The sequence below is a fragment of the Capsicum annuum genome, chromosome 5, assembly GCF_002878395.1.
Source record: "Capsicum annuum cultivar UCD-10X-F1 chromosome 5, UCD10Xv1.1, whole genome shotgun sequence".
Classification (NCBI taxonomy): Eukaryota; Viridiplantae; Streptophyta; class Magnoliopsida; order Solanales; family Solanaceae; genus Capsicum; species Capsicum annuum.
Window position 1 is genome coordinate 40,634,433 of NC_061115.1, and position 17,251 is coordinate 40,651,683.

The 17,251-nt window shown below is 31.5% G+C and overlaps 1 protein-coding gene across 3 annotated transcripts; it reads right to left on the reverse strand.

Moving 5' to 3' along the window:
* Nucleotides 1–8,516: 8,516 nt before the first annotated feature.
* On the reverse strand, nt 8,517–15,966 carry LOC107872450. Of its 3 annotated transcripts, none has more exons than XM_047412977.1 (3): nt 15,778–15,966; nt 14,654–14,711; nt 8,517–14,087 (listed from the first exon to the last, which is right to left on the reverse strand). In XM_047412977.1, the coding sequence occupies exon 3, from the start codon at nt 10,401–10,403 to the stop codon at nt 9,867–9,869; it is 537 nt and encodes a 178-aa protein (XP_047268933.1). In that variant the 5' UTR covers nt 10,404–14,087; nt 14,654–14,711; nt 15,778–15,966; the 3' UTR covers nt 8,517–9,866. The 3 variants fall into 3 exon arrangements, with proteins under 3 accessions (XP_047268933.1, XP_047268935.1, XP_047268934.1); XM_047412979.1 differs by lacking the exon at nt 15,778–15,966 and adding an exon at nt 15,665–15,771; XM_047412978.1 differs by lacking the exon at nt 15,778–15,966 and adding an exon at nt 15,473–15,657.
* Nucleotides 15,967–17,251: the final 1,285 nt, after the last annotated feature.

Genomic DNA, 17,251 nt, shown 5'->3' on the forward strand with positions numbered 1-17,251 from the left:
TATATTTTTTCAAAATTTATGATTGAACCCTTTGGTGATACATAGGGTTCAAGAGTCAGATTCAAATGCCTATGTATCATGCGAGGACATGAATCAGATCTTTCGTAGTTCGGGAGGAATTTAACAAAATTGATTTTTTTTAGTATTGAAGAAAATATATAAAGTAAGTGAAGTAAAACATATGTAATATATATAGAAATAAACAGTCAACTTCATTACATTCTATAATATAAATACGACAAAATAACTGATCCAACTCCTAAAATAAAAGCTACTAACTGACATCTAAAAACTAAAAGACATAATATCTAAACAAGAAGTTTTTGCTTTTTAAGAAAAAAAATGAAAATAAAAAACTATGACAAAGAAAACAACTATCCATTCAAGGAGAATTCGGCTTAATATGTCCTCCCAAACTCAAATATATGTCCTCCAATGAAGTAGTGAGACGCTGTGCGAAAGCTGGTACTTGTGCCAAAAAGTCCTCACGATCCAACTGCTGATAATCCAAACCCATTTTGGCAGTATCTTGTGCTACACGGTGGACCTTCCCTCGAAGGAAACTAAAGGCCTGATCCCATTCCTGGGCCTGTCGATTTTGGAAATCAACCATCTCTCTTGCATGCTGTTCACGAGCAGAAGTAACCTCCAACTGTTCTCGCAATATTCCTCTTTCACGGATCCACTGAGATCTCTCTCGATCAAATTTTTCTTGCATGTTTTTTTTCAACTTCTTGCAGTTGCTGTCGGAGAGATGCTGCAAGTTCTGCAATGTGTGACCCTCTAGTGGTAGCCAGTTTGATTTGTTCCCAAAGTGCAACCTCAATATCTGCTGATTTAGCTTTCTCTTCAGAAAATTCCCTTTGTTGTTCGTCTATTTTTTCCCTGGCATGCTCTAATTCTGCCCTCAAAGATTGGTTGGCCTCATGATGGTCTCGCATGACTCTCTCAATTCCTATCCTGATTGCAGCTTCCTAATCTATAGGTCCTCTGACCGATCTTTCTAGTCTGAATGGTGGACTTGACTGTTCTTCAAACCATTCACGGTAATCTGAGTGTACTTCTTCTTTCTCACGCTCTATGACCATCGTTTCAATCTCTATGATACAACAACCTTCCCAAATTTGCTGGGCCAATTCCTCCGAAAGTGGGATCTCTGGTCTGACCTCAAATACAAACTTGGTCATATTTTTCGTAATGGGAATTGTTTGACGTTTTCCAAGCTGACGTAAAACTCTCAATGGAACATATGGTTGAACACCCATAAAACCCATTAATAATAAGAACGGCCGAATGACAGAACTGTGTATGACTTGCCTCCAAGTAAACCAAGAGAGATTCCAAGTGATTTTATCTGCTGTCAGAGAACAAAAAAGCTTATCCCAATCTCTAACTCCTTCTGGGCATTTATATTTCTCTAACCTCTCTTCGTAATCTTTGATGCGATTGAATCTTTTAGGATTAAATCTTGCCATTGTAGGATATTGGTAGAGATGCTCCACAATCCACATCTGTAACAAGATATTACATCCCTCGAAAAAACTCTTTCCTTTCTGACAAATAGTTAAAGCACGGTAGATATCTGCATGGATCATTGGTACCATAGTGTAATCTTTCTTAATTAGTATCTTTACCACTCCTGCTAAACGAATGTTAATCTTTTGTTCTCTCCTTGGGAAGACAATAGTGCCTAAAAAGGCTACCATGAATTCAAATCATTTGTAAACCTTCCAAGCCTTAAAATTCCCCTTATTACAGAGCTGCTTACCGTACTTATTGAACCCTTCTTGGCTTCCGTATCTATCGTACAAAAACTGCAAGGAAACCCAACCTTTTTCCATCGATTCTTCTTTTGAGTTCCGTATGTTCATGAGTTTGAAGAGTTTGTTTATCTAAATAAGTCTCGGGGCGATAAGTTTCTTCCGATGCATATCCCCATATCCAACATAAGCCGCTATCTCCTTTACAGTAGGAGTCAACTCAAAATTTGAAAAATGAAATACATTGTTCTTCGGGTCCCAGAAGGTTTGTAACGCATCAATCACTTCCCTATTAGACTTGGTTGTCATAATACGCGTCAAAAAACCCAAACACTTATGTATCTCGTCATAATTGAATGTATCCATTTCGTTCCACCATAACCAAAGCTGCAAAGGGATACAATCCATAACCTGAAGCGGTACACTCCCATCTCTCTTTCTTTTTGGACGCTTTCCACGAACAAGTGGAGACATTTTATACCTACTGACAAGGACATAAAATTAATAAATGTCTAGACTTAGATTGAACTTAATTTATTAATTTTTAAAAGAATTTTTAACTTGACTCGTAATACCTGTCACGACCATTACTTAGTTGCAAATAACAATTTTGTTAAAATCAAAGTGAGAGAAATATGACTGATAATATTTTTAGAAAAAATACTTATTCAAATTGACTCTATAAAAAATTTTGCAATAATAGACCTCTAGACAACTTTAACTATATATTTGGAGACAGTACCCCTAAAGACACTTAAGAGAACAAAAATAAAATAAAATGAGAGAACAAAAATAAATAAAATGATTTAGTTTTAAATAAAAAATAGAATGATTGTTTTAGGTATGAAGTTGTATAAATTTTTTAGTCTCACGACCCCTAAAGGTTCAGGACTGTTAAAACATATGTTTACATATTTTATTACTTTACAAAAATTCAGCTCATGACCCCTAAATGTTCAGGCTATTATGATTTTTATGTTAAGATTAATTTTGAAAAATAAAAAGGAAAGTAAAATAAAGATAATAATATTCATGAAAATAATCATTTTTCTTCTTCTTATTATTTTTCAAAAATAACCTTCAATAAATTTGTGAATAAATATATTATTATTTTTTAAATAAATGGTCGTATCCTGGGTTGGACTTCCTACGTATCTCACTAAAAAGTGAGAATCAAACCCTCGTAGTTCATGAAGATTGTAAAAATTATGTTGCTGTATATTTAATTTTTTTTTAAATAAAATTTTTCTTTCAAAAATGATTAACTAAATTTGAAGATAAATTAATTTCTCGCATTTTAAAATTGCCTAAAGCCGGTCAACAGATAAATAACCTTCCAAGCAAATGTCAAAGAGCACGTAGGATGCACATGTTAGTCTTTATAAATTAGGTCACCTGTCCTAGACAGACCCGACCCCTGTGCCGAGTCCTGCTAAGTCAAATGCATATGATGCAAATAAAGCGACACCTAATAGGGATAACCAGATTCTGAGTTTTCAGTTCTTCTAAGTTTAAACCTAATAGGAATAGGTATCTAGACTGGCTTACTTGAGCGGACACTCGAACCGGGGAGGGACAACTTGGTCGGTAGTAGGAAAACACCACCTTTATTGTCGATCCGAACTCCGCCTAACATGTGTGACTATATCCTTCACCGGTGCCTTGACACTCCGGCTATCTCAAAAAGAAGGTGGGATGCATATGCTGCATTCCCTCTATCTTATTTCAGAGACGCAGAGGGGGTACGCGAGAGAAGACAATATATAATACAGTTCAAATAATATCAAAGCAATAAATGAGCAACAAGTAGCACATAAGGCCAACAAATACAATATCAACAATAATTAAAGAAAGTATAAGTCAATTATGTAAAGCTCGAATTCTATGTTATTCCCCAGCAGATTCGCCAGAGATGTAACATCCGTTTTTCCCCCGAAAGGAGTTGAGGTCGAAGGGTTTTTCCAATTAAAGTGACGGTATTGAATAGGGATTATTTTATTTACAGAGTCTCCACTTGAAATTGAGTTATGGTGTTCCAAGTCACCTTATTGAATATATAATCAAAAGGAAATGACTCTTATTATGGTCTGCGAAAATAGAAGACTGAGTAAGAAATTCTATTGACCGAGGAGAAGGTGTTAGGCACCCCTCGAATCCCGTGGTTCTAGCACGATCGCTTTTATTGACTTATCTTGTCTTAAATTATTTTAATAAATTATGTTAAGGTCGAAGTTCGCTCATTTTATTATACTAAAACTCGTCTATTATTTCATGTTAAATAAATCGGTGAAAGTTTTAAAAAAATTTGTCAAGTTAAATTAAAAAAATATTTACCAAGGTATATTTTTACATCCTTGTATTTTTAAATGTCTCAAAAAGATGCGTACGCCGCATTCTTAATCGAGACCAAAAAAAAATTATCTTCGAACTTCGACAATAACAAACATGAATAAATTAATTATTATTATATTAAAGATTCAAATTAATATAATTACGTAACATAATAAAGTTTCTTTTAACAAAATTAACATACTAATGTTAACAATAAATTTGTATATTAATGTAACAAAGTTAATAAAATTACATAATTATTTAAAGAAAATATTTAATTAAGTCACGTGTGGAACATAGAGAAAATATCCAAAGGATTTTGCTCAAACAATGATTTAAATTCTTAACTGTTTTCAATAACTTTTCTCATTTGCTTTTATATTCAACAAAATTAGATCATTCATATTACGTCATGAAACAAAACATATTTTATTTAAAAGAAAAGTTAATATTATATACTTATAGTCTCATATATAATATAATGAACTGACAAGAATTGAAGGAAATATAGATACGATAAACAAAAATCAATCTCAGTGGGCGGCATGAGAAAGAAACGATGGCAGGCTGACGGAGGGACAAAAAGCTTTGCCGGCCAGTGGGGAATCTGTCGGCGATACCAGCGGAGGTTTTGCTCGCTGATTTACCCGTTTCCAATGGGTATCCGTCATTTACCAGCGACGGTGGCTACCGGCGGATTCTGAGCCAGTTTTTCCCGCAGGATGTGAGCCGATTTCCCGTGGCTGTCTGCATTTGTGCCGCTTGGGGCGGAGCAGCAACGGAAAGGGGAAAAGATAGCCGAATTCGATGATTTTTTGAAGATTTTTTGACGACGTGGAATTCCGGTTACTTGATTCGCCGTTTTCTGGCAAAGAAAGGGGTCACCGAAACAGTAACAAGGGTGGATTTTGGATCGGTTTTTGAAATCTAAAAAATAAGTTTCGACGGCAGCAACGACTAATTTTGGGGATGAAATTCGATCATTTTTTATTAATTTTTTTGGCAAAAATTCATCAGAAAATAAGATTTTTCTCCGGTCTAAATTCTCTTTATTGTCTATTAAATCAATCATTTTTATTTGGTTTTTTTTTATTTTAGCAATTTTTCTCATTTGTTTTTTTTTTAAAACTCTCTTTGTGTGTATGCTGCTTTGTGTGTGAGAATCTGTGAATATGTGTGTACACCGTGCATTGTTGTGTACTGGTGTTGTATGTGTAGTAAAACTTACTGTACAAATATTTTGCCAAGCAAAGATAAAGAAACTAAATCTATATATTTTATGGTATTTTTATCAATTTTTTTTAAACTTGACGATGTCAGTATTGTATTTTCATGTCCAACATATCAGTATGACATATAGTAATAAACGTTCATATGATCAAATACATTTATGCATATAATAAATAATGCATTAAAAATTTTCATATATTTTCATTTGTACTTGTTCATAACAAAATTTATAAAAATAAATAATTCGTGATTGAATAGAACCTGTGATGAAACAAGAAATCGTCACCGGATTCGAAACTCAAACGAAAATATGGAACTCAGATTCAATGCTTTTCTTTTCTCTTTTTTCCTGATCTTTTTTTTACTCTGGCTTTTTGGTCTCTGATTTTTCACCTTTTTTTTTTTGCAATAACAGTGTAGATGTCTGATAATGTGTACAGTGTCTGCTTATCCTCTGTAGGAATAGTACGTAGTCTGGGTGGGAAAGTCCTTAAAAAAATGGACTTTTTGGGGGAACAGTTTTTTTTTTTTAAAGAGGAACAATTGTTTAAATCAGACAAAGGGAGGGATATTTAAAATTCAATTTTGTTTTATTATTATTTTTTATTTTTATGTAGAAAATAATAGTAATAATAAAATAAGATAATAATAATAGTAAATAAATGAAATAACAACACATTAATAATAATATATTAATTTTATATTTAATAAAACATAATAACAATTTATAAATAGACAAATATAAATATGATGAAATAGTATTTAAACTACTAATTTATTTATTAAAAATTTATAAAAGAAAAATATTTTTTAATTTTTAATATCTTTTTAAAATTAAAAAATAAAAATAATAATAATAAATATAAATAATATCGATAAACGAGTTAAAAATTAAGGAGGATCAAAAATTACGTGTCTACAATATATAACTCACAAAAAAAGTGAATTATTTATTTTTATAATTTATGTGAATTTATATTAAACTCACATATAAAAAAAGACATAGCTCATATAATTTTTAGAGCTATATTTATATAATGGATTACTAACAAAAATAGTGAGTTACTTATTTTATATTGAATAACTCACATAATTAATGAGTTTAATGATGAAAATAAAGGCATATGATAAAAATATAGGCTGGATAACCCACATAATTAGTGAGATATGAGGTTTTTATTTTTCTTTTCTAATTTTTATTTTATAAAACTCACATATCTATTTTTCTTTTTTTAAATCTATTTTGAAAATAGGTGTAACAAGTTTCTCTATGTTTTTTTTTTTAAAAATAATTTTTTTAATTGTATTGTATATAATAATCAATTGATATATACTCCACCCTCACGTCTAATAGTATAGTGTATAATTTGTTTTGCACAACTCATATATTTTTAGCACCATATTCATATTTCACATCACTAATAAAGTTATGCACATAACTCACATTTTTTAAGAGTTATTTTCATATTTCACATCACTACTAAAGACTGTTGTCAAAACAGGTTTTGACATTTGTGAAATGAATAACTCACTTAAAATGGGAGTTACTTTTTTTATACTAATAAAACAAATCGCGCTTCGCGCGATCGGGTAATATTCAAATATAAGAATATGTTAAAATTTCTTTTATTTTTCAAATCTAAATAGATTTGAATTTAATACTTTAATTCATCATATTGTGTATAATACATTATTTACAACAAATTTTGTATTTTATTAGAAATTTTTAATCTTTAAAAAATTTAGAATCTTCTAAGAATAGTTGATTTTATTCATTTCATTTATCAATACATGCATGCCTAGGTATTGAATTGTAACTATCAATAGTTACAGTGAGAAAATAAGAAGTAATTAATAAATAATTGAAGAATTAATTCATATATTAATTATATAGAAACAGAAAACAGAAAACAGAGGGAAGCCAAGCAAAAGGAGGAAAAAAATAAGTTAGATATCATATTAAACTATGGGAACAAAAGATTCCTGAATTAAAAAAAAAATATGTTTTAAATTTAAATATCTCATTTCAATTTTATATAAATATAGATTTATACCATTTGTCGTCTTCTTGTTTCTTTCTTTTTTTTTTTTTTTTTTTGAAAACAACAATACCGCAAATAATAATTTTAGTTTCTTTAGTTTTTCTAGGAATTATACAACTTTATTTTGTTGTCAATTTTTTTTTAACTATTGCTTAAATAAAGTTTTTTTTTTTGAGGTTTTAAGATCTTTGATTTTTTTAAAATGTTTTTAATGATAATTTTTTGTACCTTATTATCAACTTTATGAATTAGGATTGTACTTCAGCGCAAAAACAAATAGTAGCTCCGAGCACATAGTTTTCATTTTAGACCGCTGCAAAGTTATAATAAAAAAGTTGTAAGAATTCACCACAACTTAACATTTGAATATGTGTGTATAGGTATAGTCATGCAAAAGAGAATAAAAAAATAAAAGAAGGTCTCCTTATCGTATTATTGTCATGTTAATACGTCGTCTTTAAAATACAACTTTAAGAAGAAAAAGAAAAAGTAAGGAAGTGTAATTAAAAGATATTTAAAGTATTTTAATTCTTCAATAGAGCAGAAAAAATGAAAAAGAGGGAAGAGGAAGGGGAAACCAAGGAGATGAAATTATCATAATAATAATTTTATTATAAGATTCTACATTATTTGTTTATGATTTGCTCAATATTTTTTACTTATTTATCTTCCTTGACTTCCTTCTTTGTCACGATCTAAAATAGGATCATGACCGGCGCTAAGGAGTTTAGGACTCCAAATCAAGCTTTGTCAGAATTCTACAAAAAATCAGACAGAGATTCCTCTGTTTTTGGGCCTAACAAGAAAATTTCCTATCCAAATTCACAACACAATAACCCAATATCACAACCAACACACCAATTACCAACACAATCCACCAAAATCACCAACAATGCACTAATACAACCAATATCAATACGAAATTCATTTTCAAAAATAAGAGAAAGTCAAATACTCCACAAATCCAAAATAATGAAAGAATACTCAAAGCTCTAAAGATATAACTATGGAGCAACCTAAGAGTTTTCAAGAAAAAAAAAAATAACGAATAAATAAACTATAGCCCACGCAAACAATTGCAGGGCTCACCAGGAATATGTTACTCGGATCCTCTAGCCAACGAGATCCTCACCGTCACCTGCGTTCTCTGAAAAATAATAGTGAGGAGTGAGACGCTAGCTCAGTGAGTAATAACACTTAACCACAACCATTTTAATGGAGACAAGTCATAAAACATTATAAAATAATGCTCTTTCAGAAAACAGTAACGATAAACAATATCATTGTTTCATGTAAGCCAAGTGAACCAATAGTTCAGTAATAAACTCAAAAAACACCGTATTATATCAAATATTACATATTTGAGAGGTTTTCAAGAATGAATCATGTAATCAGTGTGGCATTCTTCTTCATCAAGAATAGCCCATAGTAGTGGACCCCTCATAAAAGAGTCAAATATCATATCAATATCAGTATGCTAGTTCTAACTTTCCACTAGCGAGGGCTGTAACAATTATCAGTAAATACAAGGTGCACCAGGTCTAACGATCCCGCCGTTAGCTGCAGGATTCAAAACAAGGTCTACTCCCATTTATACTTTCTTTGTAAACAATAGATATTCATATGAAAGCTTTTTCAGAATAGTACATATCATTTAAAATTCATATCAAATCATGTTACTTATAAACTTGAATAAAAACACATGTCAAAATACTTATTTCTCATGTAAGTGTAGAATATTCACAGTAATAATATCATATCTCAAATAACTATTTCAATATCATATATCAAGTAAAGGACTTGCCTCACATGCAATTTCAAAGCATTTCGTAACTCACTGTTTTATCAAAATCAAGTATAAAATATGCAAGTTAATAAACACAAATTATGGTAAGATTACTACTCATAATACACTTGTCGGAGTAACAAATTCGTTACCTCGAACGGTTCGTATGACTTTCTTCAATCGAATCTATAATCACATCTTATCAAGCTCATATTAATTATTCGTTTAGGCCATAACATTACTTTAGACTATCTGTCTATATAAATTTCAGAATAACTTTCAATTCATCAAATTTTACACCCGAAATCACACCTTACTATGCATATTTCTTGTCTTTGATAGATAAATTTCTTAAACCCAACAATCTTATGAATAAGAGGGGTCAATACCCTACCAAAAATTCAAAATTAGAGTCAAAAGCATACCTAAAATATTGAGCAAGGGCTTAAGAGTCTTTAGTTATAACTAATGAATTATACAGTGTGAAGAACTTCCCCTTCAACTCGTTGTTTTATTTTCTTTTTACTACTGTCTGCCAATGGTGGGCAATACAATACCCCTAATTCCTTTTTACTTTGACCAGCTTGGGCGGTAGTGGGCTTGGCCCAACTTTCCCTTTATTTTCCCCTTTTCTTTTTCTTATTTTAACAAATACTCATAAAAAAATGACATGGGATATTACATTCTCCCCACCTTAAGAAATTTGATCCCCGAATTTTAAAATAAGTGCATACTTGTAGACTGAAACAAGTGAGGGTACTTGAGTCTCATATCCCTTTCTGACTCCCGTGTAGCTTCTTTAATGGTATGGTTCTTCCATAAGACTTTCACAGACACAAACTCTTTCGACCGCAACTTCCTTATTTGTTGATCAATGATAGCCACAGGTTCCTCCTCATATGATAAATTCTCATCAAGTTGCAAGGTCGGTGCTTCGAGTATGTGTGAAGAATCTGATATACACTTCCTTAGAATAGAGACATGAAACACTGGATGGATAAAAGACATCTCGGAAGGAAGTACCATACAATACTCCACTCCTCCTATACGCCTAAGTATCTTATAAGGTCCTACATACCTCGAGCTCAATTTACCTCTTTTTCCAAATCGCATCACACCTTTCATAGGAGATACTTGTAGAAAAACCTTATCCCCAACTGCGAACACCAAATCTATTCTCTTCTTGTCTGCATACGACTTTTGTCTGCTTTGAGCTATGAGTAACCTCTGTCTAATCAATTGAACCTTGTCCATAGCATCCTGTACCAAGTCTGGTCCTAAAACCTTAGCCTCTCCAACTTCAAATCACCCACTAGGAGAACAACATCGCCTACCATACAGGGCTTCATATGGAGCCATCTGAATGCTTTACTGAAAACTATTATTGTAAGAGAATTCAGCTAAAGGTAAGTAAATATCCCAAATACCTCCAAAATCAAGAATGAAAGCTCTCAACATATTCTCCAAGATTTGTATAGTACGCTCAGATTGACCATCTGTCTGTGAATGAAATGCAGTACTAAGATCTACTTGGGTATCTAATGCTTCTTAGAATTACGACACTCTATCAAAAATGGTGGACTGAGGAACTCCATGAAGTCGAACAATTCATCCATAAATAACTGAGCACACTTCACCCCACCATATGTAGCTCTTACTGGCAAAAATTATCCTTATTTAGTATGCCAATCTACAATTACCACATAGAGTCATGACCTTTAAGGGTTCATTATATTCGATCACAAAATCCAAACTAACTCTTTTCCATTGCTACTCTGGGATGACAAGTTATGGTAGAAGTCTAGGGTTTGTTAATGCTCAAAGTTTTTATCTGATAACAAGTCAAACAACTAGAAATAACGATAGGAATATCTTACTTCATACCTTCCACCAATATGATTACTTTAGACCATAATACATCTTGGTGGAATCAGGGTATCTAATATATCTGGAGATGTGTCTTCCTCAAGAATAGCTCGTTGTAGCACATCTACTTCTAGTGAACATAACTGGTTACATAGTCGGGTAATACTATTCCATTCATTAGTCACCTTCTAGTTGTTACCAGCGGAGACCGCATCTTGGTATTTGCAAAATAGTTCATCCTCATATTTAGTAGTCTTAATGCACTTACTAGTGAAGATTTGGTTTGTATACCAACCAAAATGTCTCTAAATTTCTCATAGTGAACCTGATACCTGTACCTTTGAGTTTCTGCCAATGTATCACCAATTATCTCTTTTCAAGAGCTATCTATGCCAAACTAATTAGAGACCATTTATTTATTTATTGCTCATTGCATTAGTCCTAATATCAGCTTTTCTAGGATGATGCAAAAATAGTACAATCATAATTTTTGCTTAATTTTATCTGCCGATGTTGTCAACGATTCAGGTCTCAATTGGAAAATTGTACATCAAGATTTTATAGTCATATAAATCCCATAAGTTTAGCTTGTATAGGTACTGCATCCAACCTTTATAGTAGTTACCACTTTATCCATTTATAAAATCAAGAGTTAAATAGTTTTTCTGATGTTTCTCCAATTTTCTAGAAGCATAAGCTATCATATGATTATTTTACACAGGAAAAAAAAATCCTAATCTCAACCTCGAACCATCACAAAACAAAGTGAATCCTCTAGGTTCTAATTGTAAGAAATGCATTGTATAACGATAAAATAGATTTTGAGTTTTCTAGAACTTTGCTCACACTTCTCCATCCACTAAAGCTTCATATTTTTCTGTGTTAAATCGGTTAGGTTAGTGGCACACTACTATTCTAAAGAAATCTCGCATGGACAACTTGTACGCCTGCGAAGCCTTAAAAATTTTGAATCTCCATAGTAATAACAGGTCTTGTACATTTTGAATAGCCCTTATCTTCTTAGGATGCACAATCATCCTATCCTCCGATATAATAAATCTAAGATGTGTCACCGAGTCTAGTTAAAATTCACACGTGGAGAACTTGACATAAAGCTGATATTCTTGTAGCATTAGAGTTGATCCATGTATTCTTCCTAGTTTAGATAATGTACCATAATATAATAAATAACACTGCACCAATCTATTAAGAAATATCTTGAATACCTCATTCGTTAAATACATGAGTGCAATCGGCACATTGGTCAGTCTGAAAGATATCATAAAGAAATTATAATGCATGTATCGAGTTTTGGATGCTATTTTTAAGAATATACTCTCTGATTTAAAGTCGATGATAAGCAATGCAAAAACCATTAGAAGAATAAGTGACTACTGGTAACTGAACAAATATGTAATCGTTATGAGACAGTGGTAACTTATTGCATATTGTTACCTTGGTAAACTGTTAGCGATTAATATACTCTCAAGGACTTTTTTTTTCTTTCAAAAAATATCTTTGTACAGTTGGTTTCTATGAAGTCTTTCTAGTAGGTGTACCAACTGTTTCTTTAGGTCTCTCAGCTTCATTGGTGCAATATATATGGTGGTATTAAATGGTCTGGGAGTCAGGCGCTAAATCATAACCAAAATTTACTTCTCATATTATACAAATCCTGGAAAATTCATAGTAAATACATCATTTAATTCTCTCGGTAGCAGCACTTTTTCAACTAAGTATATGATCTATTGTATGCCTTACATAGATAAGAGAGCATCCATCTCTTTTAACATAGATAAGAGACACAACAAATCCCTATTTCACAAGTCCCTGAGTCGTTATAATAGAGGGTATAACATTTTCACTCTACGTAACTTCCTTCCTCTTCTTCTTTTATAAAAAAAATAGATTCGTGGTTCTTTCAAACAACTGTCTTCTCGTCCATCGAAAGTATTTATGGAGAAGGTAACCCATCTATACCCAACGACATATCAAAGTTAACCATATAATACAATCTAATTACTTATGGTATCCCTTCTCTCAACTCGAATCTTACAAGCTTTACATACATGTCCAACTAATAAAAAAAACCATTTTCCACAGGATTAGTACCCAGTAAAAGTGTTGCCTAATGTCTTAAGTAATCATAATTTCCAACTCTGACTCGCTGAAAAATTTCTCATTGAAGGATTACTTAGTTTTGGTCATCCCAAATGAATGTTTGCTCATTAATCACGTTAGAAATTTACAATTCTTTTAGTAATATCAACTACCTCAAAGTAGGTTAAAGTCTTCATGTGTGGGGTTATTTAAGGGGATACCAACCTTCCAACAAACAACTAAACCTGAAATACTTTATTGTATAATAACTAGGGAGCGCATCTAGCCTGTTGAAATATATGAAGTCATATACCAATTCAAATCCATCATCTAAACCAATTTCCTGAACTCTCAATCAAGCTAAACATTTTCAATTGTCAAGAAATAAACAATCCATAAACAACTTTGTGAATCGCCTCAAGGCAATGATGTTGCTCATGTCAACATTCTTAATAATATGGTATCATCCCATGTATTGGCCACACCATCCTTCTGTAGGTTTTTAGCTCCATGAAGATTATACTAGAACTCATAATTTCTCAAGCATTTTTAGCTAAGAACATTTAAAGATCTCTTGAAACTATGAGATGTGTATTTTTGGTGGTTTTAACTTTAGAATTTTCCAAGGATACATTTTATCTTTCGACAATCTAAATCTATAGAGGTGTAGTCTTGGACCATATTTTGTTGTATCCAATCTATCCATCACTCTATCTCTTTCTCTTTCCTGGACATAAATATCTCAATAATAACACCTTTATCGCTTGGACCAGTACTACCTTTATTAGTAGGCTGAGTTACATGTCGTGTTGGGATTATAACTCCCTCCACTACAACAAATTTTATTCATAGCTCTGCCTGTGATCTGCTAGTTTTCCATAGTTGAAAAAGACGATTACTTGTCAAATACAACACTTTAGTTCCCTCCTGAACTTCTGACCTATTTCCTGCTATCACATTATCGGTTTCAACCTACATGTAGCAAGATAAACAAGTTAAATTCAACTATTAAAACTCAATCTTCATATACACACAGAGGAATAAGAAAGAAAGACAAGATATATCCTATCACGTCCTCGCAGAATCACGATTATGAGAATGACCGGCAACATAATCATAATTAAGATTAGTGCTCCATAGTCACAAGAATAACCTAGGCTCTGATACCAACTTTGTCACTACCCAAAATAGGATCATGACCGGAGCTAAGGAGTTTAGGACTCCTAAGTAAGCCTTGTCAGAATTCTACAGAAAATTGGACAGAGATTCTCCTATTTTTGGGCCTAACAAGAAAATCAACCAACACACCAAGTACCAACACAATCCACCAAAATCACCAACAATGCACTAATACCACCAATATCAATACGAAATCCATTTCCAAAAATAAGAGGAAGTCAAATACTCCAAAAATCCAAAATAATGAAAGAATACTCAAAGCTCTAAAGACATGACTATGGAGCAAACTAAGAGTTTCAAGAAAAAGAAACATAACGAATAAATAAGCTATAGCCCACGTGAACAATTACGGGGCTCACCAGAAATATGCTACTCGGATCCTCTAGCCAACGAGATCTTTACCGTCACCTGCCTTCTCTGAAAAATAATAGCGAGGAGTGAGATGCTAGCTCAGTGAGTAATAACACTTAACCACAACCGTTTTAATGGGGACAAGTCATAAAACATTATGAAATAATACTTTTTCAGAAAACAGTAACGATAAACAATATCATTGTTTCATGTAAGCCAAGTGAACCAATAGTTCAGTAATAAACTCAAAAAGCATCGTATCATATCAAATATTACATATTTGGGAGGTTTCCAAGAATGAATCATGTAATCAGTGTGACATTCTTCTTCATCAAGAATTGCCCATAACAGTGGACACCTCATAAAGGAGTTAAATATCATATCAATATCAGTATGCTAGTTCTAACTTCCTACTAGCAAGGGCTATAACAGTCATCAGTAAATACAAGGTGCACCAGGTCTAACGATCCCGCCGTTAGCTGCGGAATTCAAAATAAGGCCTACTCCCATTTATACTTTCTTTGTAAACAATAGATATTCAGATGAAAGCATTTTTCAGAATAGTACATATCATTTAAAATTCATATCAAATCATGTTACTTATAAACTTGAATAAAAACACATGTCAAAATACTTATTTCTCATGTAAGTGTAGAATATTCACAGTAATAATATCATATCTCAAATAACTATTTCAATATCATATATCAAGTAAAGGACTTGCCCCACATGCAATTTCAAAGCATTTCGTAACTTATTGCTTCATCAAAATCAAGTATAAAATATGCAAGTTAATAAACTCAAATTATGATAAGATTACTACTCACAATACGCTTGTCAAAATAACAAATTCGTCACGTCAAACGAGTCGTATGACTTTCTTAGATAGAATCTATAATCACATCATATCAAGCTCATATTAATCCCTTCGTTTAGGCCATAACATTACTTTAGACTATCCTTCTATACAAATTTCATAATAACTTTCAATTCATCAAATTTTATACCCAAAGTCACACCTTACTATGCATATTTCTTGTCTTTGATAGATAAATTTCTTATATCCAACAATCCCACAAATAGAAGGGGTCAATACCTTACCAAAAATTCAAAATTGGAGTCAAAATCATACCTGAAATATCGAGCAAGGGCTTAAGAGTCTTTAGTTATAACTAATGAATTACACCGCGTGCAGAAATTCTCCTTCAACTCGTTGTTTTCTTTTCTTTTTACTACTGTCTGCCAATGATGGGCAAGACAATAACCCTAATTCCTTTTTACTTTGACCAGCTTGGGAGGTAGTGGGCTTGGCCCAACTTTCCATTTCCTTTTCTTATTTTAACAAATACTATTAAAAAAATGACATGGGATATTACATTCTTCATCCATGCAAGTACAAAATAAGTATATATTTAAATGAAAATGTTAATTACTTTAAACAATTTAGATGAAACTTTCAATCTTAAATAACTAAAATCAGATTTTGTAACTTTTAAGTGATTACTTTGTTTTTTAAAAAAATTAGAAGTATATTTTTACAGCTTATATAACCTTAACTTGATAGTAATTTAGCACTTGACATTTTATTGGTCTTGAGTGCATGTAACACAATTTAGTTTCAAAGATTAGTCAATTGACTCTCAAAAATAAATAGCATCACATAATTAAAACGAAAGGAGTATAATTCAAAAAGTTAAAAGAAATATTCCGACCCAAAGATTATGTAAGACTTTATCAACCATGGTTCTTAACTGTGAAAGCAATCATATATTTGCCAACCACAATTCTTAATCGTGAAAATAAACATATGGTGTGATGATTATCACTTTCTTTTTCACCTTTAAGTATACTCCGATGACGAAAAAAACCCCTGATAATCTTGAATAAAAATCATTAAATAAATCATGAATTTGTATAGACAAAGTAGAGGAATATAATAAGATTTATATAGGCAAAATGGAGGAATATCATAAGACGTCATAATTTACAAATTAATTTTTAAGGATTATGAAGATTAAAAAATAGGAGTTATGGGTACTATTTAAAGCATAAATTGAAAATGTGTGAGTTATGAGTAGTTATTTTTATCAAACACATTAAATATAAAAAAGGAGAAAGACTTAAATATTAGACGAAATTATCATTTTATAATAATAATAATAATAATAATAATAATAATAATAATAATAATAATAATAATAATAATGATGATGATGATGATGATGATGATGATGTTTAAAAATAAAAAAAATAATATTCTTGTTCATAAAAAGGTGTCATATCATTTTCTTATGAATTTGTTGTTTCTATTATTATATTAATAATGTTGTAATTATATTAACGTTATAATTGTTGAAATTTAAGGTGGCTTAATGGAATGAGAAAGTGGAAATTTTTTTTTTTTGGTTAAAGGATGTGGAAATTCATTAGGACATTCAGTACTTGAGTAATTATTCAATCACATGAAAAAAAAAACTTAAATAATCCCATAGTCACATGTTAACCTCTCTCTTTTACTAACTTGTACATTAGAAAATGGATAATAATGTGAAATTAATATCATTAAAGAAAATAACATTAACATGTATAGTAATTTACTACAAGGA

What these genes read in the sequence shown, in the direction of transcription:
- LOC107872450 (XM_047412977.1), bottom strand. Translation starts at nt 10,403, where the DNA reads ATGGACAAGGTTCAATTGATTAGACAGAGGTTACTCATAGCTCAAAGC.